Source organism: Centrocercus urophasianus, unplaced genomic scaffold, assembly GCF_019232065.1.
Source record: "Centrocercus urophasianus isolate 14NV4802_14NV808 unplaced genomic scaffold, USGS_Curo_1.0 seq_13, whole genome shotgun sequence".
Lineage (NCBI taxonomy): Eukaryota > Metazoa > Chordata > Aves > Galliformes > Phasianidae > Centrocercus > Centrocercus urophasianus.
The window spans coordinates 50,930,332-50,952,635 of record NW_024884475.1 but is presented as its reverse complement, the minus strand read 5'-3'; the positions used below and the strand labels follow the sequence as shown (position 1 = coordinate 50,952,635).

At 39.3% G+C, this 22,304-nt stretch overlaps 2 protein-coding genes across 4 annotated transcripts in view; one reads left to right on the top strand and one right to left on the bottom strand.

Annotated features, from left to right (window-relative positions):
- Positions 1-3,865, bottom strand: part of GSTCD (glutathione S-transferase C-terminal domain containing) — a 59,689-nt gene extending 55,824 nt beyond the window's left edge. For 2 of the 3 annotated variants that reach the window (XM_042812702.1, XM_042812704.1), the window contains exon 1: positions 1,567-2,536. In XM_042812702.1, the coding sequence (XP_042668636.1) occupies positions 1,567-1,626 (60 nt within the window). In that variant the 5' untranslated portion in view covers positions 1,627-2,536. Of the gene's footprint in view, positions 1-1,566; positions 2,537-3,815 lie in introns of those variants that run through there. The other variant, XM_042812703.1, reaches the window with a different exon arrangement.
- Positions 3,866-3,903: 38 nt separating this feature from the next.
- On the top strand, positions 3,904-21,333 carry INTS12 (integrator complex subunit 12). The gene is made up of 7 exons (XM_042812698.1): positions 3,904-4,008; positions 9,605-9,768; positions 11,614-11,766; positions 12,230-12,417; positions 15,779-15,938; positions 17,238-17,390; positions 18,806-21,333. Exons 2-7 carry the CDS (start codon positions 9,613-9,615, stop codon positions 19,388-19,390), a joined length of 1,395 nt encoding a protein of 464 aa, XP_042668632.1. The 5' UTR covers positions 3,904-4,008; positions 9,605-9,612; the 3' UTR covers positions 19,391-21,333.
- The last annotated feature ends 971 nt before the right edge of the window (positions 21,334-22,304 follow it).

The following is a 22,304-nucleotide window of genomic DNA, read 5'->3' as shown; positions in this document are numbered from 1 at the left end:
TGTAGAACAAAGCTTCATTATAATACGAAGAAGAACTCTGAACGCTGCTCAGATATGCAGTATGCTTATTTATATATAGTTTATATGCATGTACGTAGAGCACAAATGACACTGGGACAAAATCTTCCAAATAACTATCTAATAATGTCTCCATACAGTTACAGGGACATGATAGCAATATGCAGCAAAAAGTTCTCACATTTCATATATGGAGATATACATCAAATGTACTATTTTATATCATCTGTCACTGGGACAGAGCAATTGCTCAAAGACAGGCAGTGGAAAAATAAAATCAAGCCCACCTGGCATTAAATAAGAATCACAATGACTGTTATACAGAAATGTTTTTCAACTGTTCTGTTACATGGCTGTCTCAAAACAAGAGTCCCTAACCAAATCCTCTTGCTTTTCTTTAATTAACACAGCTTCCACTCAAAGAATAATAAAATACACAAAAGTACGTAAAATACTTTCCTAAAGGCTATTTCGCTTGGATAAACATAGAAATGAAGATGGATACAATACCGTAACTACAACTGTGGAGAAAACAGTTTAGTGAAAGTAATTGAGGAGAAGATGAGAGAAGAGTTAGTCTTATCCGTTTCATCCATATATATAACCGCTTAATCTCAAATCCTTTCCTACAGAACTTCTAGGAAGATGCAAAAATAGAGGTACAACTGATCAGCCTACTGATTAAAGATGTTCCGCTTTAAAAACTGGTGGATGAATGGGTTAACAGTGTCAGTGTGAATCTTACTCCAATCCACTGAACAAAATTACTTCTTCCCAGTAGCGATGAGTAATAGATAGCAACTGTCAGTCTGTCCCAGGGACAGCAACTGATTGGAAATAATGACTTGTTGGTTATTGGTCTGCTCTGTACTCAACCCTGTATATGCCACAGCTGGCACCATCCCATTAATCCATCTGTCTCCTCAGAGTTCAAAATTTAGCTTGAAATTTGGCCAGACAAATTCAACCATTCTTATCCTCAGCTACAAAACTGTTGCATCCAGAAGCCACACAAAGCACGTATGCCAACACTGCTGAATCTCCCTGAAGCAGGATAAATGCATACTCCAGTCTCTTGACAGCCTTGTGACAATGTCAGAGAAGGGGAATATGCATGTAGCTCACTTACCTTAATCCATAATGTTATATACTTGTATTGAGACTGTCTCCTTTATAGTCACTAAGGAACTTGCATCTGAATTCCAAACAGACTCTTTAAACTGAACATCTTTTTTTTTAAAAGCTTTACCCATGGATGTTATGTGGGTTAAGATTTACTTGTCACTTTGTTCAGATTTGCTCTTCTCTCTACTTCTAACACTCACATTTAACTCTTCACTGCATTTTGCCCACTTGAAAGTAGTGGCTTTTGAACATTACAGTGCTGAAGCACTGAGAATTGTACTTATCTAGGGAGGGAGAGTACTCCCTCTCAAAACAAGATAGGAATGTATAATGATTATGCACAGCTTGCACTGACTCTTCTAAGTCTGCACCTGGAAGAGGTGTGAAGATGAGAAATAAGGAAGCAACAGCAATAAGTGCTACCTTTGGCAACTTTCTATTCTGTTTCAGCACGAGGTTTCCTGAAATAGATGGAAACAGCATGTAAAGTGAGCCTCACGGATCTAATGAATACTTTGTTCTGATTCTATCATCATCACAGTCAAATCCTACCTATTCACCAACTTAAAAGTGCAGAAGAGCCACAGACATTTCATTCATACTACTAAACAGAGAGCATCACTCAAATTATTTTGTCATACTACTGTGTTTCTTTTTCTAACTTAGAAGACGAGCTGTCTCCAGAAAGAAATGCCAGGATTTTTTTTTCCTGTGTAGTCTGCAGTGTACCATGGGCATTTTATCACTTATTCTATTCCCAAACTTGCAGCTGGACTCACAAACATTATATCAGCATGATTTTTTTTCCTTCCGCTTTTTGAGATCTGTCCTAAGTATAAACGACAATAGCCACCCTCTTCCACCATCTGTCTGTTCCCTAAAGCCCTAACTTCCTGCTTTTGCCCCAGCTACACTACATCTATTTTTTCCCATAAGAGATTTCAGATGGCCAAAAAGTAGCAATGAAGTTAACTTTGTTCACAGACATGTAATTTCAAAAGCCAGATAAAATGTGAATAAGTCAAGTCTAGACTCAGTTTCATTGCAACAACAGAGCTTGCAATGCATGGGGTAAACGCAGAAGAAATATTAATCTTTTAGGAGCTTTTTATTACACTGTGGATAATAAAATGGTCTGAGCTCAATTGGTGCAGAAATATTTTGCAAGTCATCTATCACCATTTTCTGACTTCTAAATGCAAGTATTACTTCCTACAAACTTCAAAAATTAATACTGAAAGTTCTTTTATTTCTCACAAAGCAATTAAACAGGCAGCATAATTTCTGAACTGTCACACAGCCTATGCAGCTGCCAAAAAAACATGCCTCGCTTGCTAAAATAGAAATATTTTTTTATTCATCTTTGAAATTAGAAGATTTAGACTAATTGAGAAATTTCTCTCGGTCTTACCAGACATCACAAAGCTCCGTATCACAAAATAAATAAATAAATACATAAAAACCAATTGCTCACTGACCACTCCAAACACTTATCTAGGAAACTGTCTTCCCCACTTTCAGGCCATGAACAATGACACACACACCACCTGCTTCTGAAATCCAGTCAGTGGAATAAGGTTTGGCCCAATGGTATTCATATTAGTCTCTCACAGGACATAAAGCAAAATAAATCTATCTGGGACCTGTTTACAGATGACTTTCGTTCCCTTAAATTATTTCTTGGGAGAATATACTCAAGGCCTTTTTCTTCCACTGCAGAGAACTGTAGGCTCTCGCCCTGCCACATCCCACTTCTCTCCAATGTTTTGCTTTAGAGATTTCCTCCTGACAGCTTGTCTCCTTCTACGAAGATATTCAAGATCCATCTGGACACCAATCTGTGCAGTTTATTGTAGGGAACCTGCTTATCAGGGCGTTGGATTTGATGATCTTTTGACATCTCCTCCAACCCCCGCTGTTCTGTGATAATAAAATAAAGAATGGAACTAATGACTTGAGACATAACATTGTTCACCCATTTAATCATAATTATTTTTTTTTCCCTGGCATTTGTCCTTCTCTGATTAGCCTGCATTCTGTGAGATGGATTTCTATCCTATACTGGCCTTTTTAATAGTAGCCACGATTAAAAGAAGGGAAGGCAGAAACCAGCTGAACACAAATAATGAATATATCACAGGTTTTGCAACATAGCTTGAAGATAAATAACACGAATTTGCCTTCGGTGTTACAGCCAGCTTGGCTAACATCTTACTCATCATCTGAGATACGCTGCTCATCACAAGTCATTTAAAAAGACAGGTGCCCCCAGGAAATATTTAACTTTGCACGACGTTACAATTTATGCTCTAAGGGAGACAACTGCGGAAAGCTGAGCTATGTTTCCAGCCGGACGATCAACGCGTTGCGGAAGCTTAGGGCCAGCCATCCTTCAGCGTATCCAAAGAATTGTGCGTTCCCGCCACCAGCGCGGGTCTCCACGCTCAAGCACGCGCTTCAGGAATGGGGCGACCGGCAGGAGGAGAAGCCCGTGCGGGGAAGCAGCAGCGAAGCGCCAACTCCCAAGGCCGCAGTGCCCGCGCGCTGCCTCGCGCTGCCTCGCGCACCTCCCGCCCCGCCCACCGCCGCGCGAGCCGATAAACGGCCCCCGGTCGCCGCCAGCGCTGATCTGCCGGGGTCCGCCTCTCCCTCAGCCGCTCCCCGCCGCTTACCCGGCCCCGCGCACGATACGTCCCGGTCGCTTCCGCCCCGGCTCCGCCTCTCGCGGTGTGCCCATGCGCGTCCCGCCCAGCTCCGCCTCACTCGCGCAGCGCTCCGCCTTCCCGCCCGCGGAGCGAGCCGGAACGGCCGCTGGGTACCGGCTGAGGGCTCTGAGCGGCGGCGGTGGCTGCCGTATCTCTTCAGGTGAGAGCGCGGCGGAAACTTCGGGGCTTTGCAGTGTCGTCCCCGGCCCTGCGGGCGGGCGTTGAGCTCCCCGTGGGCGCTTCTACGGCGGAGCTGGAAGCGGCCGTCCGTGCTCCCTGAGCGGGGCCGGCGGTAACGCGTGTGGCTGAGCTCGGTGAGCCCGCCCGGCCCCGCCCGGTGGGTGCCGGAGGGTGGCCCGGTGTGAGTAGATTTGAGGTGGTACTGCAGGAGGAGGGCTCAGTTAAACGGGCAGCTAGAGGTGGTACGCGGAGGAGGTAGGCGGTGTGTGTGAGTGGCGACGGGCTGCAAAGGGGGGTATGTAAACGTTGCCCACGCACGTGAGGGTCGTGGTAGCAAAATCAAAGGCGAGCTAGATTGAAAACAAGGAGGAAACGGCAACAGCAGCGGGATGCTTCTGCTGGATTATCAGGAGCAGAATGCGCAAATTAAATGTGGAGCAGCTGCTGAGTGGGGCAAGTGCTATAATGTCAGTGAGCATGAGTAAGGGCTGATACTCAGTGTGTGTTGTGGTTTAACTCAGCAGCACCGCACAGCCACTGATGTGTTCCTCCTCTTCCCAGTGGGATGGGGATGAGAACCAGAAAAAAGTGGTTCTGTACACTTCCAACTCTGTGTGCCTCCTCACTGGCAGGACAGTGTAAGCAGCTGAGAAAACTGAAACACTGTGCATTGTACAGCACTACTCAGCAACAGATAGAGACATCAGTGTGTTATCGACATTGTTTTTCTCTTAAAACCAAAATATAGCGTTGTATCAGGTACTGTAAAGGAAACCAACTGTTCCCATTGGATCTAAGACAATCTGTTTTGCCTCAGGGCTCATCAGTGAGGCCTCTGTTTCCGCAACAAGGATAAGTTACAAAAGAGGACTGAAGCATGGGTTGGTTGCCTGGTAATCCATGGGCCTGGATGACCTGTGTTCTGGTGGTATCATTGTGAAGCCGCTTGCTTTTCTCTACAAGAAGTCACGAGGCTGAGAAAAATCACCAGGGACTAGAAAAAGGCAGATCATATGTCCCTTCTCAAAAAGGAGCAAGCAGGACGATCCAGGGAAGTGCAGGCTGGTCAGCTTCCCTCCTTCAATCCATGGAAAGGTTATGAAGGAAGCCACTGCAGTATGGGGAGGAGCAGGTGTTGGCTGGGGATGACCAGCTTGGGATCTACCAAGAGTCAGTCATGCCTGGTCAACTGGACTGTTGTCTGTGGCAAAATAGCTAGCTCTGAAATTGGGGGGAGGAGTGGAGAATGTCATCTGAGGAGGGGTGTGCAGAGACCAAAAAAGAAGCCTTTCTGTACCTAAGAGGAGATTGATAAAATGGAGCCTGTATTTCCTTTTATGTTAAAGCACAATCTGAAACAGGGGAGGTGCCAATTTGAATTAAAGAAGTGAAAGGAGGCAGTGAGATCTGTCGTCTTATGTTTTGAAGGTCCAGCTGGATGGTGTCCTGGGAAAGCTTGTTTGAATTCATGGCTGACTTCTGCTTTGAGCAGGTCTCTTAGAAACGAAATGCTTGTGTATCGTGGTGTAATGCAGCAGGCATTACATGCAGCACCATGTAGCCACTCACTTATTCTCTGCATGTTAGGTGAGAGAGAAAATCAGAAACGTGAAAGTGTGAGAACTGGTTGTTTGTGGTTAAGATGGCTTAGTAGGTAAAGCAAAATCTGCACGCGCAGACAGAACAAGAAATTCCTTTGCTGCTTCCCATTGGCAGACCGATGTTCAGTCACTTCCAGGAAAGCAGAAGTCATCACATATAATGGTTTCTTGGGAAGACAAACATCATCTCTTGGAACGTCATTCCCTCTTCCTCCTCTTGTCTCCCAGTGTGTTTTTTTTTTTGCTGAGCAGGATACCATATGGTATGTGCCAATCCTCTGCTTGGTCTGGGCCGGCAGTCCTGGTTCTGCCCCCTCACAGCTCCCTGTTTTCCTCCAACCCCTCCTGGCAGGACAGCATCAGGAGCTGAAATGTCCTCAGCTCTGTGCAGCGCTGCTCAGCAACAACTAAAGCACCAGTCTGTTATCAGTACTATTTTCATTTAAAAAAGAAAAATCAGTCTGTCAGCCTTTATGAAGAGAATTAACTATATCCCAGTCAAAACCATGGTTTTCTATGTTTCTTAGACAATATATTGTTTATGAGCAGTAGAAAGCAGCAAATATTACACAATAGTGTAATGTAGAAATGTTAGATTAGTAAGTTACTGTGATAGATTGAATTATCGATTGGAAATAATGGTATAAAATATGCTGTAGGATAGGATATAAAGTTATGGATAACTGGTAACTATAATGGAAGATTTTACTCAAATCTTCTGAAATTCTTTGAATTTCACATAAAGATGTCCCATAAATAAGAACTGATGAATGCAATTGTTCTGATTAATGCAGTTGTCGGGACTGCTAAAGTGCTTGAGTTTTGAAATATCCCTCATGGGAGGTACTGTGAAATTGTTGTCATGAATCAAATCCTTGTTATGATACTAAAGTAAAATCTGAAAATGGAAGTTAAGCTTTTCCTGCTTTCCTTGATCTATTTCATCAAGACTTGTGTTAAATCTGAGAGTGATCTGGAAAAGGCGGTATTGGTAAATACACAAGATCTACCACTGCTACAGTTGTTAGATTTAGTCAGGAAAGAAGAATTTTCCTCTTCCTGAGGAAAAGAAGATTCTAAAGGACAAAAAAAAATGAAGGATTAATTGATTTTTTATTTATTTTTTTATTTTTTTAATGGTGGTGAATTAAATAAGTTATTGACAAACATGGTTAGTGTGCTGAAAGCTATTCTGTGCTGCTGATCCGTGTTTCTGGGCTCTCAGTTAACTACTGCAGGTGTTGGAGATGGATGCAAAGGATATGTGGGTGAAAGTCCTCCTACTCAGTGATGGTGGAAAGGTATAACTGTAGCTGAATTTACAACAAATGGGCTTGATAATAACATTGCAATGTCATGTGTAGGTATGCGGAATACCAGCAGGCCACTCAATGGACAGTAAAGACCTCTAATACCCTGGGAAGAGTAGCTGTTAAGTTGAAAGACTGTGCGTATAGTGCTCGGTTAATTTTGTGTAAGTTTTGGCAGAATAAAATAGTTTAGAAATGAGTGATTCAGAAAAAAACTCTTAGACACTGTGAGATGAACAGCCTATTAACTAACAATTTTCTTCCTGTGGATATTTAAACTGTTCAGTGTAGACCATGCTGGGAAGTTACTTGATGATTCTCCATCCTAGAAGGATTTCATATATAAATCACAGATGCATCAGACAGCTTTGTTATCATCAGTGTGGTGTTCTCTGTCCATCATTAAAGGCTTGGGAAACAATGAAGAACTGTCAGAGAGCTAACTGAAGAAGGGTGCTTGTAAGGCTGGACTGGTGACTTTATGCTCACTTGCGAGAGCGTGCATGTGTATTCTTGACCCTGCTCTGCAACTTATCTGTGTTCTATCCACTTACGGCTTCAAGGAGAACCATTTCTGTCGTGGATTCAAGGATTATACTACAGCTCTCTAATCTTGCAGCTGTGTAATTAAACCACTGCGCAGTGTCATATACTTTTTTCTTGTATTTTTTTCTGCGTGATGTTTTATTTTCTATACGAAGTCCCTCTCTTCACGTAAGAAATTTCTTTTGGTTGTGGTAGCCCGTGACATTATTACAATTTACCTTTGAGAGGAGAAAGAACTGCCACAATTTCACGCGCAAATGAAAGACTAAGTATATAGAAAGCTTCTGAACATGTCTGAATTAAACAATTACTTTCCAATAGTTGCCTTTAAAAAGCTAGAGCTCAAAATAATTAGGGAAGTGTTATCTTCCAGAAGAGGAAAAATGGATTTAGCGGGCTTACACTTGTTTTCTAAATTCTACAACTATGCTGAATTGTTTGCTAAGGACTGTTGAAGCTATCTATTCCTTATGCACGCATGTATGTACTCTCTGAAGATGCCTCAGAAATGAACTTAAAGGGTTTCTGTTTCCTTGTTTTTAAGAGGGAATTAAGAATTATTCCAAGTTCTTACAACTAGTGGCTTTGTTCCACTGTTTTTGTACAATGGAGGGTGTAGCATTCTTAACTTAAGGCTATGTTGCACTGAAACTTGGAAGCCAAATTCACAAAACACAGAAATGGTAACTTAACCACAGAGTTCAAGAGCAGCCAGAATTTTAAATGTAGACAAATGCATTTATATATAAAAAAAAACAAGTGGATACGTACTTTCCACACACTGAATTCCCTTTCTGTAAACATTAGGGAGAGTCTGAATTGTGTGGATGGGGCTCGCACTGTAGTAGTCTGCGTGATCAGTGGTGAGGCAGTTCCTGCTGTAGTGTACTTGGTAGGACAAGTTCTGCGGCCGCTGGAAAACGATTTAACGAGTGGATTAAGGAATAGGGAACGAGCTCTTAAAGAGGTTTCTTAACTCTCTGCTGGTTCCATTGATGAAATCCCTATGAAGTCTACTGTATGTTGAACTCCTTGATGATATCAGTAGAGCGATTCTCTGGTGTCTCGTGAAAGCCCAGCATGAGATAAAGGTTCCTGGAGACTTTTAGGCAGGCATTGAGGGAGCAGACTTCTGCTGCTGGTGTATGGCCAGAGAGAGAGGTAAAAGTTCATTGCCTTGAATAACAAAAGAAATTCTTCAGACAAAACTTTGGAGGCTTCAGCCTAAAAAAAAGCCTGTCTGGGTAGTGCTTTTGAGCAGAATTGAAAACTTCTCTAGAACACTGTATAAGAAATAAAGCATCCTGATATCTTTCAAATGAGATTTGTTAATTATCCATTTTTGGAAAAGAACAGGAAACTTCCCATGTTTGGCTTTTCTCAAATTTATTATTGTTAATAATTAGAGAGCAGAGTTTCTGATGCAACTTTTGTTAAAGAGGATAGCAATGAAGGCTCTGGAGTGCAGGTAACTACTGCTATGCAACTTTTTTTTTTTTAATTCATTCTTTGCTTTTCCTCACTTCATTTCCATAGGCACTGTGGTATCTCTTAGAGCTCTGGATAGGTACTTGTTGAGAAAACAAGTGAACTTGGATAAACAACCATCCAAGTTGTAGATTTTTCTCACTATTTCAACTCGCTTTAAAAATCAACAATGTACTTTTATAAAAGAAAAAAGATTGTGTACTTGCTGTGTTGAATCTCTGTATTGTATGTTGCAGGGAGCTATTCTCAGAATTATCAAAAGTGAGTTTTATGGTCATATTTTTCTTTGCTCTTAAATGATCAAATGTGTTAAAAATCTTGTGCAGATCTGAATGAGGATTAGGGTAGTAGGTGCTCTTGTTGAAGTTTACACTTAATTGCATTTATATTCCATATTGCCAGGTTATCAAGAATATGAAATTCTTGTTCCATTTCCATAAGAATGATGAGTTTAATTTCTCAGCATCAGATGTCCAAAGAACAGAGTTGATGTCCCTTCAAATGTGAAGCCAAATTCAAGTTCTTCAGCTCTTTAAGTTTACGGTCGTCTTCTAATGATAATTAATATTATATTAATTAATTAATAATATACTTACTAAAGTTCTTCCTTTTTCTTTGTCTTCCTACAAAGACACCACTATGGCTGCTGCGGTGAACATGGAGCTTGATCCTATTTTTCTGAAAGCCCTGGGCTTCTTGCGTTCCAAGAGCAAGGATTCTGCAGAAAAGCTGAAAGCACTTCTTGATGAGTCTTTGGCCAGAGGAGCCGATTCAAGTTATCGTCCATCTCAGAAGGTGACAACACAGGCCTTTTTCACATGCCTTTATGGCCCCAGCTATTCCTTGTTCATTTTTACAGCTGAAGATTTAGAAGAGAATTAGAAACTGGAAAAATTATGAGTAATTGTGAAATGTTCAAATTCACCATTTCCCTTTTTTTGCAAAATAGTGCATTCAGTTAAGTTAATGGGGAAAAAAAATCTTGATATATCCAAATGTGTGTAATATCTGTTCCTTACTATATTGCAAATGCGAGGTTTTTTTTTTTTAATGGTGATTCTTGTATTTTATGTTGGTTTTAGCATTCTGCTTAGTAGCTATCACAGAAAGGGGAACCAAAATTACACAGTTATAAACAAAGATAAAAAGCTCTTTAAAATGCAGGTATTGTTGTGACCAGATTATTATTAAACAAAAAGCTAATTACTGAGGGGAGTAAGGGAACTGTTATGTCGTGCCTAATCTGATGATTGAGCATCTGGTGAAGGGGTATGGCGGGCTCAGGAAGTATAGGTGCAAGCAGTTCAGGTCCACCCTTACCTGAACTCGTGTAAGAGCTAGCCTCCAATAGGAGAATGCCTCCTGGATGAGGACCACTTCTGAGAGGGAGTGTTCTGTAGGCAGAGACCCTATCACCAGTTAGGTGAGTCAACTTTTTTCTACATATAGTTATTAATACTCATAATGACACTTTGCCTGCTATTGCAAAGAACTTATCAGAATCAATTTCATTGCTTTCAAGGACCAACAACTGATAAAACTGGATCTCTCTTCTCAATATGGTTGATGAAGTTGTAGAGAATGGGGGGGAGGGGAAGTATTCCAAATGATTTGAAATGTAAATGATTTGCAGACAAAAATCATCGCTGTCCCGTGGAAATGCATAACTTTTCATTTGCTGGAAATAACTAACCACCTGCTAGACAGAATATTTAAATCTGAGATTAGCATATGAAAAAAAAAACAACCATGTTGGTGCATCCTAGTATCACTGTTGCCATATAGTTAATGAGGTAGTTTTCTCCCTTGGGATGTTGATAAATCAGCCAGGTATGTTCTAATGATGGTTTGTATTCACACACACTGACATCTTCCTTCTACAGGTACTTCTTAAAATATCAGAAAGACAGTATTACCTTGTGGCATACGTGATGCTTGTACTACAGTCTAATTCTTCTCTATGCAAATCATTAATTCCTGAATCCTAAATTACAACTGTACCCCTGTGTAGTAACGCAGGTGTTGTGACTTTCAGGAGCTTTCTGTCAGAGGTGGATATCACAGAGGCTTGGAAAGCTGATTGCAGTAGCAGCTTGGCTGATTGTCACTGTCTACGTGCAACAGGAAATCAGAAAAGTTGGTAGGGCTGAAGTGAAGCTGAGAACTCATCCCACTATGCAGCAGAGGATTACTTATTACCAAGATGGAGGGATACCATTCTCATACACATTGCTGTGGTTGATCACTCATTTTTTTTATTATACATTGCTGATGCTAATGCAACATTTACAAGAACTGTCAGTTTGTTGAGATCTAAATTATTAAGCTGGTAGGTGAATATGAACTGAGATTGACTTGCCTCCATAAAGGAATGATATATTGATGTCCAGAGGCAGCACGTCTACTTATATTTCTAGCATAAATCTTTTCCTCTGGAAGATTAGCATTAAGGAAGATTTTAATAACTGTAGTTTAAACAGTTATTTGTGAATGTATTATAAAAGGACTAAAGAAAGGTTTAGAAGAATGTATGTACATGTGAACAATGCTATGTAACGTTTTGTTTGCCTAACGTGATCTAATTGCAAAACAGGAAGTAGATTGTAGGGTTTGACTTCAATTTTTGTTTCTGTTTTTTAGGAAGTGGAGCAACCAAAAGTATGCGTTACCAAGCCTGTTTCTAGTAAGCAAGATCCTAAGGCCTCTTCTAGTTTGCCTTCTGGTAACAACAATGGCAAGCCTACTGCATCAGAGAAGGTGAAAAAAGAAACAGAAAAGAGATCTGCTGATAAAGTGAGTCTAATTCTTGTTCTCTAGTGACATAACCTGGCTAACAAATTCAAAGTTGTTTTAGTGAAAGCTCTCTTCCTGTGTAGTCTGTGTAACTCTGTTCTTGCTAATAGTGCATAGCCTACAGCATCTTATCAAATCATGTTGTTGTTTAGGCAATCCAACAGAGGTCTAGTTAAAACTATTTTGTAAATACATTAAATGCACTGATGACACATTAATAAAATGTAGCAGCCTGAAATGTGGGCTTTTCCAAGGCTTTTTTGAGATTCTTGTAGTGAAGCACAAAAGGTGGACTTGAGTTTCTAACTCGTGAGTATTTTGGAGAAGATGTATTTGAGGAAAACATGCTGTGTATGCTTTATATACACCTTTTTATACTTTTATTTTAATTGTTTCAGTCATTTTCTCATTTTAGAAGGTCCATCAACTTTCTGCTTTTTCACATTGTTTGTGTTTGCCATAGATGAAAGGGGATGCTGCTGAAGGAGCTGATGTGCCAAAGAAGCCCAGACTCGAGAAGCAAGAGGCTCGTTCCTCTCCTATTACTGTTCAGACAAGTAAAGATTTATCCATGCCTGATTTATCTAGCTTTGAGGAAACCAGTGCTGATGACTTTGCGATGGAAATGGGTTTGGCCTGTGTTGTTTGCAGGTAAATTAAGTGTTTCATTGCAGTCGTGTATTTGCTTTTGGTTGGCTTTTGCCCATGTAGCGTTCAATTAATGCTACCTTGCAGGTTGTATTCTGGAAATTACTTAAGTACGTATGCAAAGCTACTAATGCATGTAAGTGTTCTTCACAAACAAGATTTTTTTTTAAATGGAGCCTTTAAAGAGTAAAAATGATTTTTCTTTAGAACAGAGCAAGTGAGAATTAAAAAAATCAGACAAAAGGAAAAACCTAGCATAACAGATACTGTCTTTTAAATATTGGAAGGCAAGTTAAAATATTAATAGCTAATGTTAAGCAGCATTCTAAAAAGCAGTTGAGTACATTTTTTTTAGTGGCATTAGAATGAGTTGTGCATGTGTTGCTCACTTTTTTCATAATCATTTGACGTTACTTTACGTGTGACCATGTTTTTTCAGTTCATTCTCTATATGTATCTTACATCTTGCAGTCAAAACAGGTTTTTATTTTCCATCAAGCGCTTCTAAAACTGGATCTTAGTAATGTTTTGTAAATGATGTGTGTATCTAATTGTGAAAGAATTAACAACGTACTTTTGAATATCCAGTATGTGATCAGGCAACTTGAATAAGCATTGTGTTTCACAGGTGATTTATATTCCTGTAAGCTTCCCTTGTTGCCTACTTCCCTACCTCTGACAGGGGTGTCTTGTTATGTGTGTGATCAGATGCACTAGCCTCTGGAGCAGCTCCCTGCTCAGGTTTTTCAGCAGATCTGGGTTTCAGTCAACTCACTGAGTGTACTTATCCTCATGTATGCATGGCTATGAGAACATAGGATCAGGACAGGGAGGAAGATGGAGCTGGCATTTGCGGGACTGGCCAGACTCTTGGTAGAGCTATTGTATTCTAGCTCAGCTTAAGCCACATGGGAAAGTGTGTTCTCAAGCTGTCTCTGGTACGTGGAGGAATTCCTATTTCACAGCTAATTATACTGTTAACCAGTTGTAGAGTGACGAGATTTCCTGTCATATTGTTCCCATGTGTTAGCTCAAATGTTTGACTTGGTTACAGATGCTGAAAAAGGAAGAACAGTTCAAATACCTGAAGTAATAAATAAATCTTACCTTTCTTTCTGCAATACTGATTGTAAAATAGCTCTTATTAAAGTGATGCTGGAGAGAGGAAAAAGTGTATAGAGAGGGAACTCATTAGAGAGGATGGTAGCAATCTCCAAAGACTTGGTATTTGTTTTTATTGTACATGAACACTGCTGGACCTGATGTCTTCTGATTCTCAGTTTCCAACTTAATCTGGATGGATTGTTTTTCAGAACACTTTTATGCTTCAGGCTTTCTAAATTCAGCGTAGTTGTTAGGACTGCGTTCCACTATTTACTGCTCAGCTGTCAACCTAAGGTCCCTTCCTGTGGCTGGACATCTTGAGTTGAAATACTAACACTTCAGAACATATGAAATACAGAAGTATGCAGTGCTTTTGTAAAGTAACATGGGTATGAATACCATTTGGAAGCTGACAGCTATTGATATTTATATGCAGACAGTTGTGAATGAAAACACCATGTCCAGTTGCAGAGTATGTGAGGTTCTTCTTTTCATAGTTCAATGGTTTATATTGCTGAAGAAAAGTTGACAGCTGTGTTATCAACTTGTGTACAGTGAGTTCACAAATGCAAAAAAATACATTTGTAGATTAACTATTCCTTTTTTTTATAGATGTAGAAACTAAAGAGGTGGAATGTTTCATCAAGATTTGCTAAGTGTGAGATGTGTCTGCACAGTCATCAGGGATATTGGAAGTTGATGTCTGTGGGTTGTTTAACTTAGATCCTGTTCTGCTATATCAAACTAGGCACAAAGAAAATACTGGAATAACCTCACCCTCTTCAGTACTTCTAGATCTTAGAAAACAGTGATTCAACAGATACAGGGATCCTCAGTCATGTGAAGAAGCAACATTACTTGCAATTTGCAGCTGATAGTAAACCTTGCGGGTGGGGAAAAAAAATATAGCCCATTTATTTGAAATAGTGACCATATGTTTTTTTTAGGAATACTTGTTTTCTGAAATTAAAAGATGAGTAAGTTTGCTTTTTATTTATCGAATTGTTTAAAAATAAGACTGGTTTAACTTGATTCTGAGGATGAAGAGTTGAGGTTTTTTTTTAATTAGTTTGCAATTGTCTTCAGAACTTTTGAAATAGAGTGAATCTCCTTGCTTGAGACATGGGGTTAAAGCATCACTGCTTTGTTTTTACCCAGTTTATTTAGGAATCATAAACAAAATGGCTCTTAAAATTTCCTGCATCTCTAATGGGGTGGTGGACTTTCAGAAACGTTTTGTCTTTTGTTTTTTCTGGTAGCCCATTTGAAAAAGAAATATTCCTTAGAAAGTGTTCTAATGTCTGTATAGACAAGACTTTCAGACTTCTTTTTCTTGTTATAGAGAAACAAGGTATTACCTTTCTGTACCCATCTACAAATAGGGTTTCTATGGTTACCTGAGTACCTGCTCCTCGGGCTTATGAGCAAAAGCAGCTTAGAAATTAAATAGCCTGATTCTTCATCTGAAAGAAGAAATCATCAGAAATCTGATATTTGGCTAATTTAGACATTCGCAGTCATGTGTACATCACTAATTTGTCATTTATGCAGCATGATTACTTTCGCCAGAGACCCACAGCAGAATTAAGTCTTCATCACCAGCTTTGCACTTGCTTCAAGGCAGAGCTGCAAGTTAATCCTCTGTGTTCTATCTTTTCAAGATTCTGGTATTATCTCCAATTCCAAGTGTCTGTTTGTAGGGACCAGAAAGGATAGCTAATAAAACATCAGTAAAGTAGTTGGGTGTGAATTGAGTTGGGATGGTGATGCTTTTAAATTCTTCAGAAGAAAGCACTCTTTCATACCAGTCAATGCAAAATTATTTGTTCTTCAATTGTAGTGCTCTACAGCTTACAGCAAAATTATCCAAATGTAGGCTGTAGGCCTTTGGATGTTACTGTAATGAGAAAGTCATAATAAGTAAACAGTGGTAAAATCTGTAGGTGAAAAAGACAGATGAGACTTAAGTTTCTAACATAAAAATCAAACAGAAGAGCAGGAAGTGTCATGTATGCATGTCTGATAATATTGAAGTTTTTTTTAATGTTGATTCTCCCATGAAAATCTAATAATTTCTGAAATATTAGGAAGAACTTGGATAGGAAGAAAAATCAGTGTAGCTCATCTGCTACAGGTAGAAAATATTCACAAAAGCAAAAATATTTTTAGTTTTTATCTTAAGCTGTGCAAAATTTACAGCAGTTGGATAATCCTTGAAGTGCTTTTCCCAATAATCTGTTCTTAACTATTTGCTCTGCAGGCAAATGACAGTTATTTCTGGGAATCAGCTTGTAGAGTGTCAGGAGTGCCATAATCTCTACCACCAGGACTGCCATAAACCTCAGGTGACAGACAAGGAAGTGAATGATCCTCGACTTGTATGGTACTGTGCCCGCTGTACCAGACAGATGAAGAGAATGGTAGGAGTCAGTTTTTTGTCTAGTTTGAGCACTATTGAAATGGAGCAGGTTATTTCTTTTGTGTGAGAGTATTCTTTAGGTTGCAGAAATCTCTGGAAGAATGTTGGAGAGCCACTTTTCTCAGCTATGCTTCACTTGCTGCAACTGTGTTTTTTTAATGTAGTATCAAGGAGTATTTGGGTATGATCTTTAACTTTTATTAATAACAAAATGTGAGTGAAGAAGTGTGAAACAGGACTCTTTCTCACTTGGTAAGTAAATGCTTTTAAAGCATTTTTTATTTTAGGTGATACTGATTACTTTTTTAGTGCATATTTACCGAATATCCCTTCAGTTTTGATTTTCTTCATAGGTGTAGATGTGAATGATTGTTTTTGCAACAAGAGAGCAAAAATTTTCGTTCAAATCATAAGTGCTGAAAGAGCACATCCCCCCCCCCAAAAAAAACCCCTTCATTTTGATTTGTCTACAGGATAACTTCTTGACTAAGCAGGGTAATTATTTCTGATCCCACACAGATCTCTCTCATCTCATCATGAGAAACAAAGTGAGCAAAGAGTCTTTGTTCACATATTTCTACTTCTGATTTTCTTTTCAATCAAACCCCTTTATACAGCAGAAAATATGCTCTGTTTTAGAGCTGTTCTGTGCTAACTTAGCAAGTGGTTATCTTTTGAAATGTCTCTGCTAATGAACAAGAAAAAGTCAGTGTAAGATCCTTTCCTAGAAGTTATTACTCACTGAAGTACATGGTTATTCGGATGATCATCAGAACATTGAACCCAGCAGAGTGTTTGCTTGAGGTCAGTTAATGCAATGGATAGCCTATGCAGTGACTCAGACTTTCCCTTCAGTGACCCCATTTCTAACTTTTTGTTTTCATATGAATTCTACCTTTTATTTTACTGCAACTTTTTGGCAGACTTGTACAGTCTACTTCTCAATAGCACTGGATCATATCCATGTTTTCCTCAAATTCACCTGTCTTTGCCTTCTTTCTGTGATGGCCCAGTGCCTTTCTAGTTCCTGAGTTTCAGCATTGCCTCTCTCTGTGCTGAAATAGAAAGTTCTATTCAATATGGCTTTTTGGCTGGACTCCTAATCACCAGTGCCATATTTGACATGGCCTCCACAACTGCAGCTTATTACTACTTTTTTCTCAGATTCTTATCAGCTTCAAATTGTAAAGGCTAGACTTCAATATGATAATGCTCATGCTTTCTTAAAACAGTATTGGAGAAGCTCTGACTAGTTTTTTGTTTCTGTTTTTTTTTTTTTTTTTTTTATACTACCACTCAGGCTCAAAAGACACAAAAACCACCTCAAAAACCAGCTCCAGCTGTGGTTTCAGTTGAACCAGCTGTGAAGGATCCATTGATCAAGAAATCTGAAATTAAATTGAAACCTGAGACCCAAACAACTTTTCTAGCATTCAAGAGAACAGAAGTGAAGGTAACATACTTTAAATTTTCCAGACAATAAGTTTACATTTCAACGTATATTTCTCTATTTTTTTAGCCGCATTTTCTCATAAGCACAATAAATGCAAGTAGTCTGCTGTGCTATTTATACTGAGTGGTAATATAGCATAGTGGTTTTTGCATTAGCATCATAAGAGTGGGGGGGAAGCACTTCTATTCAGTAGTAAGTCCCTGAAGCATTCAGCTCTTGACTGTATTTTCATGTTAGAAAGGACAGAACAGAATTTACTCTGAGAATTTTTCTTAATAGTATTTTATACAAGCAGGATTTTATACAGGTCCTCAGAACACTGTAAAAGATAATATTTATTCTCTGCGGCCAAGTAACATACATATATTTTGGTAGTTAGGCTTCTCCTCATGGCAGTAGGGAAATCCAGCTGATCCTGTAGGGTCTAATTTAGAAACATGAAGCAACATATATAAGCTTCCTACTTATTTAATAAATGTTGGTTTTTAATACATTGCGAGTTGGTTAGGATGATAAACCAGAAGCAGCATAATAAATGACATCTAACAAACAGTGATGCTTACTGAAGCAGCTCACCTATAACATAGAATCAAAGCAATCATTCATGTTCTCAGAGGTAAATTTGCAGTTGTGCTGCTTAGATGGAAACTGTTGTGAATGACACGATGGCTTTTGCTCAAGCACTTGCACTTCTGAGTAACTTTTCACCTTGGCCATAAACTGGTACGATTCTGGTTTTAATAAGTCAACATTTGTATTATCCCCAGCTGAAAATGGGTTTGGTTGAGGTTTGGGAACTGATGTGTACTGTGCTTTGCATTCAAGGGAAGCTTTGTCTGCAGAACACTTGTCTTTTGCTCTGCCTGAATGGAAAGACTAGAGGAAAGAAGTCCAATGGCTTTCTTTAAAACTGTGTCTGTGGGTATAGGCTGCTAAGAACCAAGATGGGAAGAGGAAAGTTTTGATGCTTATACTTTAAAGAGAAGAATGCAATACTTAGTTACTATGGAGCTGTTATTTTATCTGTTATCTTGTCAAAAAGTGACACCACTTAATGGCAAGCAATAAAAGATACTGGCTTGCCTCCCTTGTTTATACTTCACAAGTCTGCATTGGAGTTATTTGGGTAAAACCGGTGTTTAGAATTTATGGGGGGATCTCAGTGCTGTATAATGGCCTGTATAGGAAAAAAAGGTATTGGTTTTATTTGGGTGGGAAATTTAAAGTTATCTGTGCCTGCATCCTTTTCCCGTTACTGCTTTTTTTTTTTTTTTTTAACTATAATGACCAGCGATGAAATGTTGTCCACTGTGTGTTTCTGGATACAGAACTAAAAAAGAGGCTCAATCTCATCCTGCTGTGATGCATTAATACAAATAAATGCTGCTATAATAAGAATGATTTATTTATTTTAGCCCTCAGCAGCAGTTTCGGGGAACTCAGCCAGTACAAGTGTTTCCTCTTCAGCAACCACCAGTGGCCTTACAGGATGGGCTGCTTTTGCAGCCAGAAACTCCTCTGCCAATCCATCAACTGCCAAACTGGGATCAACAGCACAGAGCACCGGTGGGAAACCTGCAGCAGCTTCAAATAACCAGAAACCCGTGGGTCTGTCGGGGTTGGCAGCTTCCAAAACAGGACTAGGGTCAAAAATAGCTTCTGCTAACAATAGCACAAGCCCTGTTCAGCTGAAACCACCTCCACCTCTGACACTGGGGAAAACCACTCTTAGTCGTTCGGTAAGTAGCGACAATGTTAGCAAAGTGGGTCTTCCTAGTCCCAGCAGCACCGCGCCAAGCACCAGCAGTCAGGTGAGCAGTGGGAATGGCAACAGTGGGACTGCAGGTAACAGCGGGGGCAACGCAAGCAAAACCACAGCAGATGCTGGTAATCAGTCAGCTTCTCTGAAAGGCCCAACTTCTCAGGAATCTCAGCTCAATGCAATGAAGAGGCTACAAATGGTCAAGAAGAAGGCTGCTCAAAAGAAACTCAAGAAGTAGTACAGCTGCTTGCTGATCTTGCTGGCTGTGATCTGCAAAACAGCAGCATTTATCTTTTAATTAAAGAAAATCCCCAAGTTACTGGACTGAACCGGTAATTAGGGAAGTCCCAAATCTGTGCTATACAGGAGGTAAAACTTAGGTAATCCTAGTATTCCTTCTGACTATAAATCTGAAAACTCAATATGTTCGAGAAATATTCACTATTATTTGCTGTTGGTTTTTAGCTCAAAGCAATGGAATGTGAAATTGTAAGCATTGGGAATTTTGGTGTATTTGAGAGAACAATTTGTGGACACAAATTGAAATTAAGCTGTCATCCTTCAGCATTGTGAATAAACGTATTATTAATCTGGGAAATCACTGCCACTTTCTTTCATCCAGGTTTCTGATTCTTAAAATCTTCAGCTTTTACAAGTTGTTTGTGTTGGGCAGTTAATGGAGTTCTCTGCAGGTTGCACAGGTCATGTGAGAATTTTAAGTGGCCTAATTTGGTTTTCTGCACTAAGAAGTTTTTGTCATTTTCTAGTTGTTCTCTGAGGGAAAAGAATGAAAATGACCCCTAGCCTGTGAAGAGTGGAAGAGAGCCAAAACGGTGTTTTCAGTCTGTAAAGAGCCTTAGAATTGTACTGTTGTAATTTGAATGGATAATTGTTCACCACGTACTTTAATTGAATGTGCAATCAACTGTGTTGTTTTGATGTGGAAAGAAAACTAGAAGAACATGAAGGGAATTATATTAGGGGTCAGGGTGTTGGCTCCCTCTCAGGTGCGCCTGAAACAAAAAGTTTTGATCACCTAGATACTCCATGCTATGAAGTTTAGAAGTATTGCATGCTAGTCAACCTATTTTGGAAAATGAGGTTTAGTCTCTTTAACTGTTTTTCCCAACTCACAGACTGTTTTTTTTCCTTTCTATTAGTTCATTTGTGTATTTGCAAGTACGTAAAATAGCGATAGGAGCAATGTTGTGTTGAAGTACATAAAAAAATATTTCTAATAGCGTAGACTTGAAAATACAGAAGATGATTTGAGATCTGAATGTATTCCTTTAGTCTTCTGTGAAAATGAGCATTCATATTTTGCTTTCTTAAAGAATAAGGAAAAAAACTTAAGCTCTGAATAGGAAAACTTTGTTATACTGAGTGTTCCACATACCTTTCATGGGAACTGCTGTATCTGTTCTATTTTGTTGTTATTGTCTCTTAAGAACTGGAGAAGGATTTTGAGTCTTGTTGTCTATGATCAGCCTGCAGTTATCCCCTCTCCATTCTGTTGAGGGGAGCATCTCTAAACATGAAAATGTCTCAGAGTTTAGGAGGTGCATGAAAACCACAGCCTTTTATGTGTTTGAAACGTGGGATGAGCAAATCTGATACAAGCAGCTACTTTCCTCACTTCTTTTCCACTCTCTGTTGTTCAGGTTTAAGCTAAGTGTTTTGTTTTTGAATATCAGAATAGCTTCATTTATTCAGCATTGCCTTAGCTATTCTGAGAATTTCTTTTCTGCTTCAATTAACATTTCTTGTGTGGTAAAAAAAGGAAGAACTTTGTAGTGCATGCTTCTTCCAGGGCAATTTAAAAGTAAGTGACAGTACTAGGAGGGAGAATACAGAATCTTTATTACCCATTTATTAGCTAATTGTTCTCACTCTCCAGCACAAAGGCTTTTAATGTTGGTATAGTAGGAAAAGATACTGCAATTAAAAGGCGTATTTTCTTAAATATTATTCTGAAGAATGTTGCTCATGTTATGAAGTAGAGCATTAAGCTAGATTTCCTTTAATGGCTGGAGTGCTACTATGTAAAGTATAAACTATAATTATAGGACTTGCTCCCACAGGAAGATTCTAGATGTAAGTTGCCTATGTCTTGTGTCCAAATAAACAACTTCGTTTGTGAGAGTTCAGAAGCTTATGTATGAACACTTGTTTCATTTTAGGTACTACATACAGGCTGAACAAAGTCAGAAAAACTGGTCTTTATTTTTTTTAACTGTGGTAGCTAGCAGAATTTAATATAACCCTTGAGATCTAAAAACATGCTATACCCTCTGTGCATCCCTGTCTTCTTTCAAGTAAGGCTACGTCTAGCTGAAGTTGTAGTAACAGATCAGTATTGATAGTGGAATTACCTGGTCACAGCCTGAAACAATGGCTGAGCACCAGGTGAGAAAGTGTGGCTAACTCAGGGAGCATAGATGAAAGCAATGCACCTGAGTGACTGAAAGGGGTGGAGCCTGGATCCACCCCTCCTCATCTTCATTTAAGTGTTTGTAGCACCATCCCTTGCACTCTTCTTGGGCCACTGCAAGGAGGTGAGCTATTGCTCCATAGTGCCTGTATCCCTATTAGAAGGCACTGTCATCAACTTCTTTTGCCATACATTTAGCAAAACTTGCAGTGGATCTGCAATTAATATATATTTTCTGTTGTAGCTTTTCCAGCTTCTGAAATGAAATGTTAAGTCTCCTTCTGTTGGTATAAAAATGTCAGTTAGGATTGTGATTCTCTGAAGTATTATATCAATAAGGATTTGTAACATAGACCTGGACTTTTAAATCAACAGTCTAGCTTGAATATATAAAATAGGCACTGCTGGAAGCCAAAGTATATTGAAGGGAACAGTTGCTTTCTGCTTTGAAGTTAGTATGGAATTAACTGTATTATCAGGAGAGGAATCTGTTCTTTGGCATTGTTCAACTGAATTTACACTTGGAGTTGAAGAACTTAGTGTAACGCAGAAGGGAAGGAAGGCCTTGTGAATTTTGAAAATATATTCCATATTTAGGGAAAAAAGTAACTGGAAAACAGTCCTGTGTTGTTTCTTTTTTTTAATCCCTAAGCTAGATTGCTCTGTGATCTACTGTAAGTATAGCTTCTTGACTTTTCTTACCCATTTTATTAGTCAGTAT

Excerpts from the sequence above, each read along its gene's own strand:
- INTS12 (XM_042812698.1), top strand. The coding sequence starts at position 9,613 with ATGGCTGCTGCGGTGAACATGGAGCTTGATCCTATTTTTCTGAAAGCC. Across the intron at positions 11,767-12,229 it reads AAAAGAGATCTGCTGATAAA|ATGAAAGGGGATGCTGCTGA; the intron begins GTGAGTCTAATT and ends TGTTTGCCATAG. Across the intron at positions 12,418-15,778 it reads TTGGCCTGTGTTGTTTGCAG|GCAAATGACAGTTATTTCTG; the intron begins GTAAATTAAGTG and ends TTTGCTCTGCAG.